The following is a 17,260-nucleotide window of genomic DNA, read 5'->3' on the forward strand; positions in this document are numbered from 1 at the left end:
GGCACAATTCCAGTCTGGCTTCCCACTGTCACTCAAAAGGCGACGGATGGTGCGATCAGACACTGTTGTACCTTGACCTTGGAGTTCAGCTTGTACCTCTTTGGAAGTTGTCGCCTATCCTTCTGGGGTCGATTTTCCTCTTGCGGCCGCGTCCAGGGGGGTTGGCTACAGTCCCATGGACCTTAAACTTCTTAATAATATTTGCAACTGTAGTCACAGTAACATCAAGCTGCTTGGAGATGGTTTTATAGCCTTTACCTTTAACATGCTTGTCTATAATTTTCTTTCTGATCTCCTCAGACAACTCTCTCCTTTGCTTTCTCTAGTCTAAGTTCAGTGTGGTGTACACGATGATACCAAACAGCAGAGTCACTACTTTTCTCCATTTAAATAGGCTGAAAGACTGATTATAAGATTGAAGACATGTGTGATACCAATTAAAGAAAACAGTTAGTTTGAAATATCCCTATAATCCAATGATTTTTAATATTTTCTAAGGGATACCACCAAACCTGTCCAGGCTATTTTTGAATATAATTGATCTCTTCAGCAATAATTTATCTCTTTTCACAGTTTCTTTGCTTTACTCTATGACATACTAAAGGCATGGATGTATACATGAGAAAATTGCTTTTAATTTCATCACTTTTCAGGAGGAATGAAGCATTGTTTCAATGAGCTGTAAGGGTACCAACAAATATGTCCACATCCATGTTGCCTATTATAACATATATATATATATATATATATATATATATATATATATATATATATATATATGTGTGTGTGTGTGTGTGTGTGTGTGTGTGTGTGTGTGTGTGTGTGTGTGTGTGTGTGTGTGTGTTTATATCAATTTTTAAACAAAATGTATGTGTATATATATATATATATATATATATATATATTATTATTATTATTATTATTATTATTATTATTAGTGTAGTGTGTTAGTGATCGTTAGTTATTAGTGTTCGACCGATTGATTTGCCGAATAATTGGGTCAATATTTGCGATATTTGGCCATTATTTTATTTTTTTAGATAATCGGCATCGGCCAATATCTATTTAGCAGCACTTCCTTGGTCTCTGTTCTCTCTGACAACAAGTTGACACACACACCACTGCAGTGCCCACATAGCCCCGCCTCCTCTTACTCACTCACTGTCTCCATTATCTCATTCACTCTGGTTTGTTATGGTGTTAGCTCATTAAAGATGGCCAGTGCAGAGCCTCCATGAATAAGAAAACAGCAGGAGGCTGTTTGGAAATACTTCGCATTCGAGCCAAAACATAAGACTAACTCTAATTGGAGTGGAGGTTTTTTTTCTCTTCCAGACAGCGCTGCGTTATGTGTGCGTTTCCATGGCGGTTTTCCTGTGTTTTTGTTTTAGATCTATTTATTTTTGTGTGTTTCCTAAATTGTATGAAACCAAATTCTAAGCACAACTGAGCTTAGGGGTTGTCCCATTGTGTCTCATTACAAACAAAAACCCAGTATGTTCTGTGCCGCATCACACCGCATCTCCCTGTTGCTTTTTGTTGCTATGGGACTTAATTTAGTAAAAACTGGATGTTTTTGTGTAAATTCTTTACTTGTTAATAATAAATCCTGCATTGGACATTTATTTAGTTGATACATTTTTTTTTAATAAGATGCAGACAATAACCTAAGTGTTAAATAAATGTTCATTTAAGTTCAGCAATTTTGTGTCTCATTTGTTATTATTATTATTAAATTATAAATGTTTTTATTTATAAATTTAAAGAACATGATATGATATCGGCATGATATTGGAATTATATATCGGCCATCGTCCATTGGAAAAACCTGAATCAGTCGACCACTAATCATAGCCAGCATTTACTTTTTCAGCAATTTTTTGCTACAGTAGCTCTTCCGTGGATTCAGACCGAACGGTCGAGACTTCAATCCCCGCACGCATAAATGAGCCCTTGGGCCCCCATGACCCTGTCACTGGTTCACCGGTTGTCCTTCCTTAGACCACTTTTGGTAGGTAGCTAATCACTGCAGCCAAGCCGCACCGAGACCTGCCATTTTGGGTATATCTGACCCAGCTGTCTTGCCATCACCATTTGGCCCCTCTGAAAGTCTCCCGGTTCCTTAAGCTTAAACCGGTGAACCTGTTTAATTTTTCTTTTTCCCATTTTTCCTGCTTCCAACACATGACTTCAACTTCAACTTCAAGAACTCACTGTCCACTTGCTGCCTAATATATCCCACCCCTTGAAAAGGTGGAACGAGATGAGCAATGTTATTCTCTTCACCTATCAATGGTTGTGGCTAATGTGGTGGCTGATCGGTGTTTAAATATATGTACAGTATATATACTCTGTGTGTGTGTGTATATATATATATATATATATATATATATATATATATGTGTGTGTATATATATATGTGTGTGTATATATATATATATGTGTATATATATATATATATATATATATATATATATATATATATATATATATATATATATATATACACACACACACATGCGCTTCTACATGCAAATATGTATCAACAATTAATGCTTAAGGTTTCTGCATTACGATCTCTGCATGGACCTGAACTTGAACTATTTAACCATTAGGGGGGAAAAAAAAACACGACACAAAAAGCGTAATCTCCACAATAATGTCAAAACTTGCCTTGGATTATAGTTTTCATTTTTTTCCGTTTGTATTTTAATTTATTTTAATTGTAATTTATTTTATTATACACGTTTGTGTTTGTGTGTGTATATATATGCTGTGTGTGTGTGTGTATATTTATATGCATGTGTTGTAGTGTGGTGTGTCGTGTGACCAGTAAAGATTCTTCTTCTTCTTCTTCTTGTGTTTACATCAATGTTAATTCTTTCATGATGAGCAATGAGCAATTATGCCCATTAACCCACAAACATTTTGTGTTTGTGTGACTGAATTCACACAAGGGAAATGGTTTACATCCATCTAATTGTCACCTCTGCTCCCTCTCTCCCTTTTTGTCTCTTATCTTCTCCTCTCCATCATTTGTCATCCCCCCACTCCCTGTTCCTGTTTAGCTGATAAAGGCATTACCAGCAGCCTTGTTGTCAAGCAGGCTGAGATGGAGCAGCGCGAGGGTCCACGGGGCCGCTGGGAGCCCTGCCACGTCGAGCTGACCCCCTGTGAGCTACGCCTCTACATCCTGGACAGCAGCGGGAACCGCCAGCTTGGCACTGCCTACTCCTTGTCACACTGCCAGAGTGTCGTCTCACCTGCACCCACTGTCCAGCCAGGCCATGGTGCCCGGACCCAGCTCACTGACCAGCGTACACTCCAAGCCTTGTTCTTTAATCACACTTATCTCCAACTACGTGCAACAAGCCAGTGGGAGGCCATGGAGTGGAGACGGCTGGTGTGGGAGAGGGTGCTAGCTGCTAGGCCTGTTAACCAGCAGCAGAATATAGCAGGCAAGGAGAATCCACCAGCAGCCAAATTCCAGACACCTATGTCCCCTTCCACATCACCCTCCCATTTCATGTGTGAAAGGAGGGCTGACAGTGACATTGATGAGTCCACTCCAACAGAGACTGTTCCTTTGAGTGTAATCAGGCCTACAGCCTTACCTTTGTTTACTCAATCCTGCCAAGACATTGTCAAAACAGGCTTGCTCCAACAGCTAACAGAGCAAAACAACTGGCATTCCTTCACCTTTGTCTTGACCCAATCTGCTCTTCAGGCCTTCCCGACTGAGGACTGCGGGCCTGTATCTGAACCTGTCCTCCGGTACTCCTTAGCCTCCTGTTTAGCTGTGCAACACGACCAAGATTCTAAAAATAAAGATCTGTGTTCCAGAGGTCATGCTGACTCCGGGATTCTATTCCAGGTTGTCTTTCCCAAAGATGTACTCTGGTTGCGAGCAGAAAATTTGTTAAAGGCTCAGAGCTGGGTGGAGGTCTTGCAGAAGGCAGTTGAGGCGCAGAGGCTGAGCAAAGGCGATGAAGAGAGTTCCAGAGAAGGAGAGCCAGGACTCAAGGGGGTTCCGTTAAGATCCGGGCCATCCAAGGAACGAAGACAGAGGGAGGCTATGCGGGTAAAGCGTCAGTCTGTCACCACCAGCTTCCTCAGTATCCTCACCTGTCTCGCCGTTGAAAAGGGGCTCACCGCCCAGAGCTTCAGGTGTGCAGGTGAATGACTCACACACAATGCACAGAAAAATACATATCACACGTAACCAAAAAAATTATTGTCTTCACATGCTGCTCCTTACTCCTCCACAAGATTGCTTTGAGTTATTTAGTAGCCCTTATTACTACTGAGTTTAAACATCCACCCAGGCCACCTGACTGCATCTGCTTTCATTAACTGCTTATTCATGCAAACCCCCCCCACACCACCACTATGAATATACTCTTTTGATGTGATAAAGTCCAGTATTTCTAGTGACCAATGAATGGCAGTCCTACACAGCCAAATGTGAAAGAACTGGATTTAAATGAGGGTGAGAATGAAGGGTCAGCATGGAAGATTTGAGATGTAGATCCATTGAGTAACATCTCTCTATCAATCGGTCGATCGAAACTATGTGTTGATCTACTTTAAATGGACATAGTTTGCCTATTAATTTATTTTGAACATAGTTATTACTAAAATGTGGTGCATGCTTACCACCTTCTCAGGTTTTTGCCCTTGGTCCGAATACAGAGATAATAACAATTTTAAAATCTAAATTGTTTTTTATTGAAATTCAAGATGTTTATTTATCACATACTTATACATACGAGCATATATATATATATATATATATATATATATATATATATATATATATGCAGTGAAATGTCATTGTAACGCACCCGGAGAATATGCACAATAAGTACCAACTGACACGATAGCTAACTAATTAACTAACTAACTAAACGAATTGAACTGATTCCTAAAACTTAATTCAGTTAGTAAATAGAATAAAATAAGAGTAAAAAGATTATATACTGAATGGGAATACAAAATAGAAATAAGAGGAATAGACTATTATGTATATACAGGTATGTGCAGTAAAGTGGCATGTGAATAAAGAGAGGTAATTTTAGTTTTTATGTTTAGTAAATAGTGCCAGTCTAAATCAAAAACATGTTATTCCTATTTTGTCGCAGTTCTGTTAATGTTGTTAATCTTGTTGAACAAAACTTCCATGGCAGGTAACAAGACTTTTCCTGTTACCTACCATGGGCGCATTTGTAGTGCACCTATACTCGTGGTCGACCGATATGGGTTTTTCAATGGCCGATGCAGATATTTTAAAAGAGCGGGGCGGCTGATGGCCGATACCATTTTGCATCTGATTAAATACAACAATTTAATAATAATAACAAATTAGACAAAATTTCTGAACTTAATTGAACAGTTATTCAACACTAAGGTTATTGTCTGCATTGTCTCTGCAGTGCACTTATTTTAAATATGAAATGTATCAACTAAATAAATGTCCACAGGTAATCAAAAATGAAACTTTGTAAAAAAAAATGTATGAATAAAAAATAAACAATTATAAACGACAAAAAATAATAATAATAATTAAAGCTGCAAGCAGCAATCAACCTCGGTGTGCAAGCGTCGTGGGATCTGATAAATTGCCTAGGAGGAGTTTACAAAAGTACGGAACATGAAAATGACCAAAAAGCACCAAAAATGTCACATAAACGGTGCCTTTTTTGGAATATGAAATCCATTGATTTGCCACGCCCACACCGTGTCACGGAAAAAAAAATCTTTTAATAACTTTTAATCGTGAGGGTGTTTTGTAGACACTGGCCAAATTTGACATAGATCCGATAAATCGGCTAGGAGGACTTTGCAAAAGTACAAAACATAAAAATGACCAAAAAGTGACCAAAATTACACCTTTAATCAAATATGGCCGACTTCCTGTTGGGTGTCGGTCATGGCGGCAATATCATTTTTTTTAAGTCTAGTGATGTTCCATATATGTACCGAATTTTGTGGGTTTTCGTGGAAAAATGTGTATAGATTTGATCTTTTCTTTATTTGAATAAGGGGTGTTGTGGAATTTTCCATGTGGATCTGGTGAGATTAACCTGGCTCCGCTACCAAGAATGAAACTGGGTTCTATTTATTGATTTATTCTAAAGATTAAAATGAGAAACTTAGACACACTTTCAACAGCGCTTTATCGTAAGTTCTGACATACATTTCCTGAGAAATGGCATTTATACAGAAAGTACAGTCAGGGGGGTCCAGACATATACAGTATATGTATATATAGTGAAATACTTTTTCCGGGTTACTGTTCTTCAACATTTTGACAAAATGTATCCCTTTTACGATCAGTAGAATTATATTTTAGTTTAGTTAAATTGATATAGGTTGGAAATATTGTAGCCCATGCTAAGCATTTAGATTCTTCCCATGTCGTTGGTATCGGTGAAAGATGGAATGGTGCTTGTACCGAGTGAGGCATTTTTGTACACACGTAACGTGAATGATTTATACCATACTCTTCTTTGACGGAATCATCCATAAGCTTCCACCATATATTTGTTGAAATGATTGTCCAGTGGGGTCAACCTTTCACCAAAAAAACATTTATTACTTCAGTGACAGAGCGTTCATTTCTCATTTGGGGCTGTTTTTCTAGGTGTGGTGTGAGTCAGAGTGGGTTGGGGGAGTGGCTGTTATCAAAAAATTGTTGTGGGGCTATGTCCCAGGGCCGAGTGATCAACAGGACAATGACGATGTTAATGAGGAAGATGATCACACAGACGTGACCAATCTTTTCCTGTTGATGGGTCGTCATCCTTTTCAAGTACAGGTCTTTGATCTTTAATCCTTTTCGGAGACAGATGTTTCCAGCACATACTTCACATCCTATGATTCTCCGTCGTTATCTTTTATCTTGTCCTCTGGAAGGTTGCGAACTTTCTTGCAATGCGATATGTGTACCCACATTGGTAGTTCTGCCACCATCTCCAGCTTTTCCTCCAGAAGTCGCAAATTACCACCCAGTCACCTGTCACCTGGCCGCGCAGTGGTCCTTCAAGTGGGACAGGTTGTGTTGACCTGGGAACATATACTTAAAACACTTGAGTGAGAGGCACACATTATGACAGTATTGTTTTACCCATGTCCACTGTTGTGAAAGTGGAGTATGCTAATTAAATCTTTGATTGTCAATCAGTTATTTGAATAACTGACTGCAATCTCAATACCAAAATAATGCATGCATCAGAATATGACAACAGAATAATATTATCATAATGTAGGGGATAATGTTCATCCACAAAATGGCCCATAATATGAATTGTAGAGTGCTGTTAATCTTTCTGGAACCCATCTCTCAAATGTTGTCTGAACATGATCAATTAATTATATTAATAATTAAGAAAATAGAAAGTGTTAAATATTAACTGAACAATCACTGATCACTACTGATTTACCTATGTAATTCATCTGTGGTTATATGAAGGAAAACGCAAATCACGTTTGTCTCTCTGTTAGTTGTTAAGTAGTTAAGAATTAAGTAGAAGTTAATAGTTGCAGGCATAAACTCAATCAAATTGGTTTGAAAACATGTTTTTGTTGGTTAATTTCTTCATTCCATTCAACACTTGGTTACTGAAATTAATATTTTTATAGAGCTTACCTTCGCTGGAATCCCTATTTTAGAAAAAAACATGTTAGTTACCACTAACCAATATTTTTACCCTGGCTGGGCATCGGGTCGATAGGTCCATCATCCTGTGTTTGTTCAGCAATTATCCATAAAACACAAAATATGATACTCTCAACTTAACTATCTATTTCCCATTTTTTGGCACATAGTTTTACCATGAGCCAAAACAATTAATTCACTTTCCTGATCTGTAAGGGAGACAATTATTGTTACATCATGAGCAGCAACAGACACATGGTTTTAGCTATAAAATAAATCAGGATGTCATCAAATAAACACAACAGATTATTACAGTAAGACACAAAAAACACAACTGGTTGCAAAGAATAGATATTGTTTCAAAAACATTGTCTATTCAAATAACAAACAGATGTACATAACAAACACCCCATTGATATTTGTCCTAAAAAGTTGAAAGTCCTCGTAGTAAAATTTTTTCAAGAGTTTCCATCAACGTCTGGGTGGGGCGAAACCACGACGGCTACCGTTGTCAAGAAGTCACGTAATCATCAGTAATGGGAAGAAGCACAGCTGGAAGCTTCAGCATTTGACCCAATAGTCACGTCATCAAAGCACACAACAGCACATGACCAATCTCCATGAAGTCACAACACCACAATCACAGCCAAAAACAATTCAACAATTCAACATGGAGAGGGGGACTAAACCTCCCCCAGAAGCAGTAAAAACTTCTCTCAGCTCCAGCCATTCAAACCATCCGGTAACAACACCACAATCAACAAGTTCCTCTCATAGACCACTCCGACAATTGGCCAGGGAAATGCCATATTCGCACCTCAAAAAGAACATCAAAAGCCCCAGCACCTCCAAAAGGCCATTATCACTTGAATCTGTGGTGTGACCCCCTTCAAAATGGTGTCACTATGTTGTCACTTCAGATCCCAAGAGACAAAGGAATAAATAAATAAAAAATAAAAAATGAAAGTAAATGTCATGACTCAAAATTGTGAACGTTCCAGCTGTAGTACAGTATTAAAATGTTTGAGGCCATTTTGATTTAAGTATTTTTAGGAGGTCTTGTGTAGCAACAACACAAGCAGATCATAAACCCAAAAATCAACCAAAGAAAATAAGTACAGTTCAACATTTCCAAATATTCCTCTCGCCCATCCCAAAAAAAGTGATTGATCAACCCTGATTACGCAACCATCAGCAGCAATCAACAAGAAGAACAACAGAACAGAAGAACAATCTTTAATTGTCACACAGCACACCACACTACAACACATGCACGCACACACACACACACACATGCACATGGTTTGGATGGTGGCCGGTGAAATGAGGCCTCTGCGTTTAACCCATCCTGGCTTGTCCTTCCTTCGGAGGCACAGCCAGGAGCAGTGGAGACATTCGTGGACGCGCCCGGGGACCTGGTGATGAGTGTCCATCGCTGGTCAGACGATGATGTGTCCATGTTTTTGGTGGTGGGGGGGATAAGAGCCCCTGTCATAACATGTTCAATCTGCTCCTGGCTGATTCCACCTAGCCTTCTCTCTACAGTAAACTGGTGTTAACAACCCCCAGTCATCTGTGTCTCTGTGCCGGAGGGCCCTGAAAATGCCATTTTGGGGGCATGTGGTTGCGAAACTGCCACAGTCGGGATGTCATGAGAACTGATACTTTGGTACTAAGTCAATACATAATAAGAAAAAAAAACTGGTTTATTACAGGTACTAGTTTATTTGCAGATACTGTGGTGCCGACAGATACTGCACTGAACAGATATAACGTATTAATCAAATCGACGAGTGACTGAAGAGGACCACAAGAGGTGTGACACCTGGTAGTATGGGGGGGGGTTAGTTATCAATGTTCAGTTTGCAAAAGGTGCCTACGGCCATTTGATGCTAAAAGATGAAACGTATCTAACCTTGATAAACGGCGAAAAGGCCTGACATCCCAACTAGAAGGAGTTCATGCAGGTCATACTCAGTTCAAGTCTTTTTTTGCTGGTCAAAGTCAGCTTTAGCTCTTAGCCTGAGTGGCTGCTATCCTGGTGAAAGTGCATTACATTAGCCATAGCATCTGCTGTCGACCTAACACTCTTCTTCTTCTGTCGGCTGCTCCCGTTAGGGGTCACCAGAGTGGTTCATCTGCCTCCAATACCTTCTGTTCTGCGCATCTTCCTCCCTTAAACCAACCGCCTATATGTACTGCCTCACCACATCCTCTTTTCCTCTTGCCTGGCAGCTCCAGCCTTAGTATCATTCTCCCAATGTAACTCTCATCTCTCTTACACACGTGTCCAAACCATCTCAATCTCGCCTCTCACCTTTTCACCAAACTGTCCAACCTGCGCTGGCCCTCTCATGTACTCATTCTTAATCCTGTCCATCCTTGTCACCCCCAATGCAAATCTAAGCATCCTCAACTCTGCCACCTCCAGTTCAGCCAGCCTGGAACCCTTATGTCACAGATCACTCCGGACACTCTTCTCTACCCACACCACCCTGCCTGTACTCTCTTTTTCACTTCTCTTCCGCACTCTCCACTGCTTTGGATGGTCGACCACAGGTACTTGAACTCATCAACCTTCTCCACCTCCACTCCTTGCATTTTCAGCTTTTCGCCGCCCTCCCTCCCATGCACATGTATTCTGTCTTACTCCTGCTGACGTTCATTTCTCTTCTCTTTAATGTATGCCTCCACTTCTCCAGGCTCTCCTCAACCTGCTCCCTACTCTCGCTACAGATCACAATGTCATCCGCGAACATCATAGTCCACGGAGACTCCTGCCTGATTTCATCTGTTAACCTGTCCATCACCATTGCAAACAAGAAAGGGCTCAGAGCTGATCCTTGATGGAAGCCCACCTCCACTTTGAATGCCTTCGTCACACCCCCTGCACACCTTACTACTGTCTGACTGCCTTCATACATATTCTGTACCACTCTTACGTACTTCTCTGTCCTTTTCTTCTTCCTTATTGTCCAACCTCTCATATAACTCATCGTATGCCCTTTCCTTTGCCTTTGCCACTTCTCTCTTCGCCTTGAGCCGCATCAGCTTGTACTCCTGTCTACTTTCTTCATCTCTCTGACTCTCCTATTTCTTCTTCGCCAACCTCTTCTGCTCTATGCTCTCCTGTACTTCCTCATTCCACCACCAAGAGTCCTTGTCTTCCTTCCTCTTCCCGCATGATACACCAAGTACCTTCTTGGCCGTCTCCCTCACCACTTCTGCAGTTGTTTCCCAGTCATCTGGTAACCGTTTATTCCCACCTATTGCCTGCCTTATCTAAAATTGCATGCAACACTTCTCCTTTTTCAACTTCCACCATTTTATCTTTGGCTCTTCTTTCACTCTCTTCCTCTTCTTGGCCTCCAGAGTCATCCTCCAGACCACCATCTGATGCTGCCTAGCAAAAAAGTCCCCTACCACCACTTTGCAGTCATTAATCTCCTTCAGATTGCACCTCCTGCATAAGATGTAGTCCACCTGTGTGCACCTTCCTCCACTCTTGTATGTCACCCTGTGTTCCTCCCTCTTCTTGAAATATGTATTCACAACAGCCAATTCCATCCTTGTGTTGAAATCCACCACCATCTGTCTTTCCACATTCCTCTTCTTGACACCATATCTACCCATCACCTCGTCACCTATGTCTCTGATCCCTTCGCCAATATGCCCATTGAGATCTGCTCCAACAACCACTCTCTCTCCCTTGGGGATGCTCTCCACCACTACATCCAACTCACTAAATAATTCTTCTTTCTTTCTTCCTTATTCCCCTTCCACCTGGTCTCTTGTACAGATAGTACATCTACCTTCCTTCTCTCAGTCATGTCAGCCAGCTCTCTCTCTTACCCTTTATAGTGCCAACAAGTTCCTACTCTCAACTCAACTCTCCTACCCTTCTTCCTCTCCTGTTGTCTCCGGACATACCTTCCCCCTCTTCTTCTTCTTCGGTAGACAGTAGCACAGTAGCACAATTTCCACTGGCACCCTGTTGGCTTACGGCACCAGTGGCGGTCATTTTTAACCCGTGCCTCGACCGATCCGGTATGGAAATCAGATTTGTTCTTTGCATGTTTGATTTGGCATGATTTTTATACTGGATGCCCTTCCTGACGCAACCCTTTCTATCCATCCGGGCTTGGGACCGGCACTGATGATACACTGGCTTGTGCCCCCCCAGTGGCTAGATTAAGTACTAGATTTGGTACAGTCTACATAACACTATGTACTGTTAAAAACTAGTAAATATTGTGGAATAACCATGTTGGTAGATGTTGGCTCCTGCTTGTAATTACGTTGAATGAAATATATCCAAGTGACTGTGTTTGTGTGTGTGTGTGTGTGTTAAAAGTAAAGTTTTGCATTCCTAAAATGTTTTTCTCTCCTAGCATCTTGCAGTGGGATACATGGGAAAGGAACCATAGTAGAAAAACCCAACTAGAATTGCAGATGTTGAGGAGCAAACAAATCTTTAGAACAACTTCAATGAAACATGGAAGCTAGAGAGTTCAGCAGTATAATTTAACTGTATGGTTCAGATTGTAAATGTGGAAATTGTAATACTATTCTGATATGTTTACCTGAATTTGTATTTATTTTTTCATGTCAGTGCTGCTCTAGGTTGTGCAATCGAATACAAAGTTCTTGGTTTTGATTTTGCAAAATATTACTTACTTGTTGAATAATAATCAACTACTTGATAGCTATGTATTTGGAAACTATTCATCATTCTCACTGTAATAAAAGTGAGTGCCTAAGACCACAGTATGGGGAAGGTTTTCTTTTTGTCATGGTATTGAATTTGCTATTGAGAATTGTGGAATTTCCCAGGTATTGCTATCGTTACCAGAATTCTGGGATTCTGACATCTGTAACGTAATGTAGTTTAAAACTGTGGCACTCAATTCACATAATTCATTACCAACAGCTGTCATTGTGTATGTGTATTACAGCAACTCCATTGGCGATTTGCGCGCACACACCCCAAAATGTGTGCCAAATTTATTTGTTTATGCTTGCCTAGCCTTGCGACCATATACTGTAATACCTGTGGGTTCCGTCTTTGTTGTGGGAGGCTTCAAATGGGTTCCTCAACACCCTGTGGTGATCAAGGTGTCCGATTTAGGCATTTGTGGTGCCTGGGCACCCCACCAAACAGTTCACCTTTCACCCTCCTAACTCCATGCCATTTTGACCAATATATTTTTTTAAATCTTTTTAATCTAAGTCACTTTAAGAGGATTTTGTTCATCTGGTTGCCAACTTGGTAAAAACTTAGTAAAGTAAGTCATTGATAGTAAGTTTGTGGCTTACAAGATAAATGCTGTTGCCTACATATCAATTCTGTTGTCCATATTCATAATGGACTGATAAGCTGTAAGACAGAATTAAATGTTGTCCAAAGATACTGTTGTCGAAGAAAAATATTACATAACATTTTTTATACGCATGAGCCATTCAGCACTCTATGAAAGATTGACAATAAGCAAGACAAGCATAGCCATAAAGCTGTGATTGACCACTGTCACATGTCTTTATGTTTTTGGCACTGCCATTTTTTTGTATTTCATATTTTCCCATTAAATGCCCTTTACAACCTTCAGTCAATTCATTTTGTGTTTTCACCCCTCAATATTTCTCCAATAGAGTTTTGGCACAAAACTAGCACAAAATACACAAAATAGCTCAAACATTTCGGGAAAAAATACTGAAGGCACATTTTACAAACTATTAGATCTCGGTCTCCTCCTTAATAATACTGGCTCTGACAGTCTCTGGTTGTGGGGCAGAGACAGGTTGGGGCTCTCTTTAATGAAAAGTAGTACAATGGAAGAGCTTTGTACTTTTTTCAGGCCACACAATGGCCAGATAACCTGCCATCGTAGCTTCTGAATCGATAAGTCCTCATAGGACACCCGCCCCTCTTCTATGTACTAGGCCATGCTAGCGTTTCATAAATGGCAGGCGGCACTTTTGTTCTCCCTTGGTGTGAAACACGGGCCTTACTCTCTCGGTAGAGGACTTTGAATAATCCCGTCTCCCCTCCCCCTTTTCATTTGTTACAAGCAGCCTATTAATGCAGGAGCCATTGTGAAAAAAGGCACTGGTGAAACAAGAATAAGGATGGAGGCTGTGTGTGTGTGCGTGTGTGTGTGTGTGTGTGTGTGTGTGCGTGTGTGTGTGTGTGTGTGTGTGTGTGTGTGTGTGTGTGTGTGTGTGTGTGTGTGTGTGTGTGTGTGTGTGTGTGTGTGTGTGTGTGTGTGCGTGCGTAGAGGGCGGGTGCACAGGCACCCAATGATAATTGACAGCTACAAAGCACAGGAGGGACAGGGAAAAATAATGAATGAAGGTGAATTAAAAGAGGCATGGGGCGCTACAGTGTTCAGCATTGAGGCAAAACTGTTTGATCGAATGGCTCTCTAAACGGAACCGGCTCGGATTGAGGGAAATGAAAGAGAGGGTCACACAGCTGGATGCATCCAGCCTTGGTACAGAGTGGACCTCCATTTACTCATTCTGTTTTGTCCCATCCCCCCATTCTGTTTTCTTTCTTTCACAGCTTTTCCTTCCTCTCTAGCCCAAGTAGTTTTCTATATTTCTCTTGCTGCTTTCGCTCGTCTCCTGTATTTCACTTATCCTTCTCACTTGCACTGTTGGTGTTAAATTCTGCTCGTCAGTGACTCATTTCTCTACCTCTCGGGAAAAAAAACTGTCCTGTCACAGTGCTCAAATGTTTCACTGAAATTGATGGTTTGTGATTAATAAAAATATGATTTAAATAATAGATTTGCTTTTATTCAACCCAGGCTCAACCCTTATTCAAATGTTTATTAGTATAATTTATAACTCTTTATTTATTTATAACTGTTCATAGCACAACCTTGCTGGGAACTTAACTATTGAATGCCTGTTCTTCTGCAAAAGTTTAGAAAAATAGTTTCGAAAATTGTGGTTGAAAATGGGAAGCTCACATTATAGTCACAAGAGACTTAAGCCCCTTTCCCACTTGCACTGAAAGTCGTAAATCTACTGGCAAGGTTCCGTATTGGCGTCATGTGGGAACAGGATCTGGTCTCGATGTTCTGTGAAAGTCGTTCCGTATATTTCCCCACGCTTGAAGTAGCATAATTTCCGGCAAATTTACGAAACAGCTGTGAATGGAAGTGTGTGGGAATGGAAGCAGTAACATTTCCATCATGAAGGGTTGGAGCCAAATTCAAATAAAGCACAAATAGTGGGTTTTTTATGGATATTTATTTCATACAAATATTTTAAAATGATTTGTTTTCGGGAAGAAAAATAAACATTTGTAAAAATGGTGAGTCCAATCCGAACCATGGAGCTTGGCTGCAAAGATAAGAAACTGAAACGTCCAGTCTCTGCGGAGACAGGTCTTTATATTCAGAAATTGTATTATCTTTCTACTTGAAAATGCCAATCAGAGCCAAGACGTGTCTTTTCCAATTTATACAGTTACAGTTAGGGGGGCTGCATTACTACGCATAGTGGGGGAGGTAGGGAGCGGACAGGGAGAGGAAGAACGGTTGGAAAACGTTCATTCCCCGAAGTCAGAGACTGGAGGGTTAGGATTACTGCATCTGGGAATGGGGTCTCTGTCCACTTTCAGTCAGCTGAGGGAAGAGTCTGTGGGGTGGGGAGCTGGGGAGCGAAGCGCTGGTCTAAAACACGATTCTGTTGCCTAGTCTCGTGTGATTTTAGACACCTCTCATCCAAGCATTAAGTACTGTACCGTAGCTGTCATCTATGTGAGAAAAGACTCCATATGGAACTTTCCATAATGGAGGCTATGTGGGAATGACTACCTACTGTCTTTGCCGGATATTTTTTATCCAGCAATGTTACAGATTCCATGTGGGAAAGGGGCTTTAGAGAAGCTGAGGCAGAGAGGTAACTCTCTCAATAGTAAAGTGTTCAGCAAGCTTGTGCAATAACCTATATTTAAATAAGTTGGAAAAATGGTGAACCTGTCCTTTTAAAGGAGACCTATTATGAAAAACCCACATAATAAGGTTTTGCACATACATTGTCCACATACATTTGGGACTCTGATGGGCCTACTAAGACACAAACTGTGAAATCTGACAACCCGGCCAGTTTTTGTGTCCTGAGCATGCCAGTGATGTGATTTAAGCGGCAACAACTGTCTTGGGTCTAGTTAATTTTGCCCAGGATCAGAAGCAGGTCAACGAGCACAGGTTAAATCACCCATCCCCCCACACACACAGGAGGGAGCCTTTGTCATGACGTTGTTCCATCTGCTCCTGGCATGATACATCTTGTCAATAAAACTGCTTGTCCTTCACCATCCTTGCCTGTGTCTCTGTGTCGGGGAGCCCGGGAAAAGCCACTTGGGTGGCGTGTGGCAGGAGAACTGCCAAACTGGCGCCTGAACAAGGACCTGACACAGAGACACAGGTGATGGTGTTGAAAGGTACCAATTTATTGAAGAGTGGGCAAGATGTTTCTAGATGGAAACATTTCATGACAAGGCCTCCTCCCGTGTGTGTGTGGGGATAGGAGATTTAAGCTGTGCTCATTGATTGCTCTGACGAGCAATCACACCAGACCCACACGACAATGCCTTTCAGATTTTTGATCTCTTCATAAATCAGTGGAAAAATCTGTGAAAGTTTACAGATTTCATGCAACGAGATCACAATATTGGGGCAAACAGTTCTGGAGTGGGCGTGGGGAGCAGCAGCATTTTCATTTAAAGCGACACACACACACTGGAACAGAGTGTTAGGAAGAGGAGGGTTATAAAGGCATGTTAGAATGGCGAGAATGCATAATTTGAATGCTATTTTCAGCAAAAATATTCAAAGACATGTTTTGGGGACCCCTTTAAGGCATGAAGAAAAATGGTAAATATCCCAATATTCCACCACACATCTGTTCAACGTCTGCACCCACTTTCACCAGAACTACGCAGAGAGACACGAAAGAGAGCAGATTATTAGATATTATTCAAGATTAGATATTAGTAGAGATAGATTAGATATGGCTGTTTGAATGCACCAGCCGTGAAAATTATTCTTCCCTTTACTCCCTAAATTGCCCCGCTGGCACTATGATAGAAAGGTGTCAGAACATACAGTGCATCGCAGCTTGCTGCGTATGGGGCTGCGTAGCTGCAGTCCGGTCAGGTCCCCATGCTGACCCCATCGCTGAAAGTGCCTACGAATGAGAAGGTGAGCATCAGAACAGGACCATGGAGAAATGGAAGAAGGTGGCCTCCCACCAGATTACATGCATTTTTTGCTGAGGCTCCCAGAATCCAGTTCATTGATTTCCTGCTCCATGGACTGTCCACACCCTGTGCCATCTTGTTACGACCGGAGCTCGGAGGGACCCAAACGCACAACACAGGGAGACGGGAAGCAGACGAAGGATGTTTATTAGGCCTCACGGTGGAGATGGCCCGAAGGACCCGGTCAGGTAGGGATGGAGCAGGGCAGGGCAGGGATGATGACGACTGGGAAGGAGGGGCCCAGGATCCGGGTGGAGAGACGGGGAACCAGGCTGCATGGAGAGGGACGGACAGACTTGGTCGACGAGAGGAGACAATCAGGTTAGGGG

General features: G+C 41.3%; 1 protein-coding gene across 2 annotated transcripts in view; it reads left to right on the plus strand.

Annotated features, from left to right (window-relative positions):
* The window catches only part of plekhm3 (pleckstrin homology domain containing, family M, member 3), an 82,173-nt gene that overhangs the window by 32,806 nt on the left and 32,107 nt on the right, over window positions 1-17,260 (plus strand). For both annotated transcript variants that reach the window (XM_080018606.1, XM_080018607.1), the window contains one exon: window positions 3,069-4,175. In XM_080018606.1, coding sequence (XP_079874732.1) covers window positions 3,069-4,175 — 1,107 coding nt within the window. The remainder of the gene's footprint in view (window positions 1-3,068; window positions 4,176-17,260) is intronic.

This window comes from Zeus faber (assembly GCF_960531495.2).
Source record: "Zeus faber genome assembly, chromosome: 18".
In the NCBI taxonomy this organism is placed as follows: domain Eukaryota; kingdom Metazoa; phylum Chordata; class Actinopteri; order Zeiformes; family Zeidae; genus Zeus; species Zeus faber.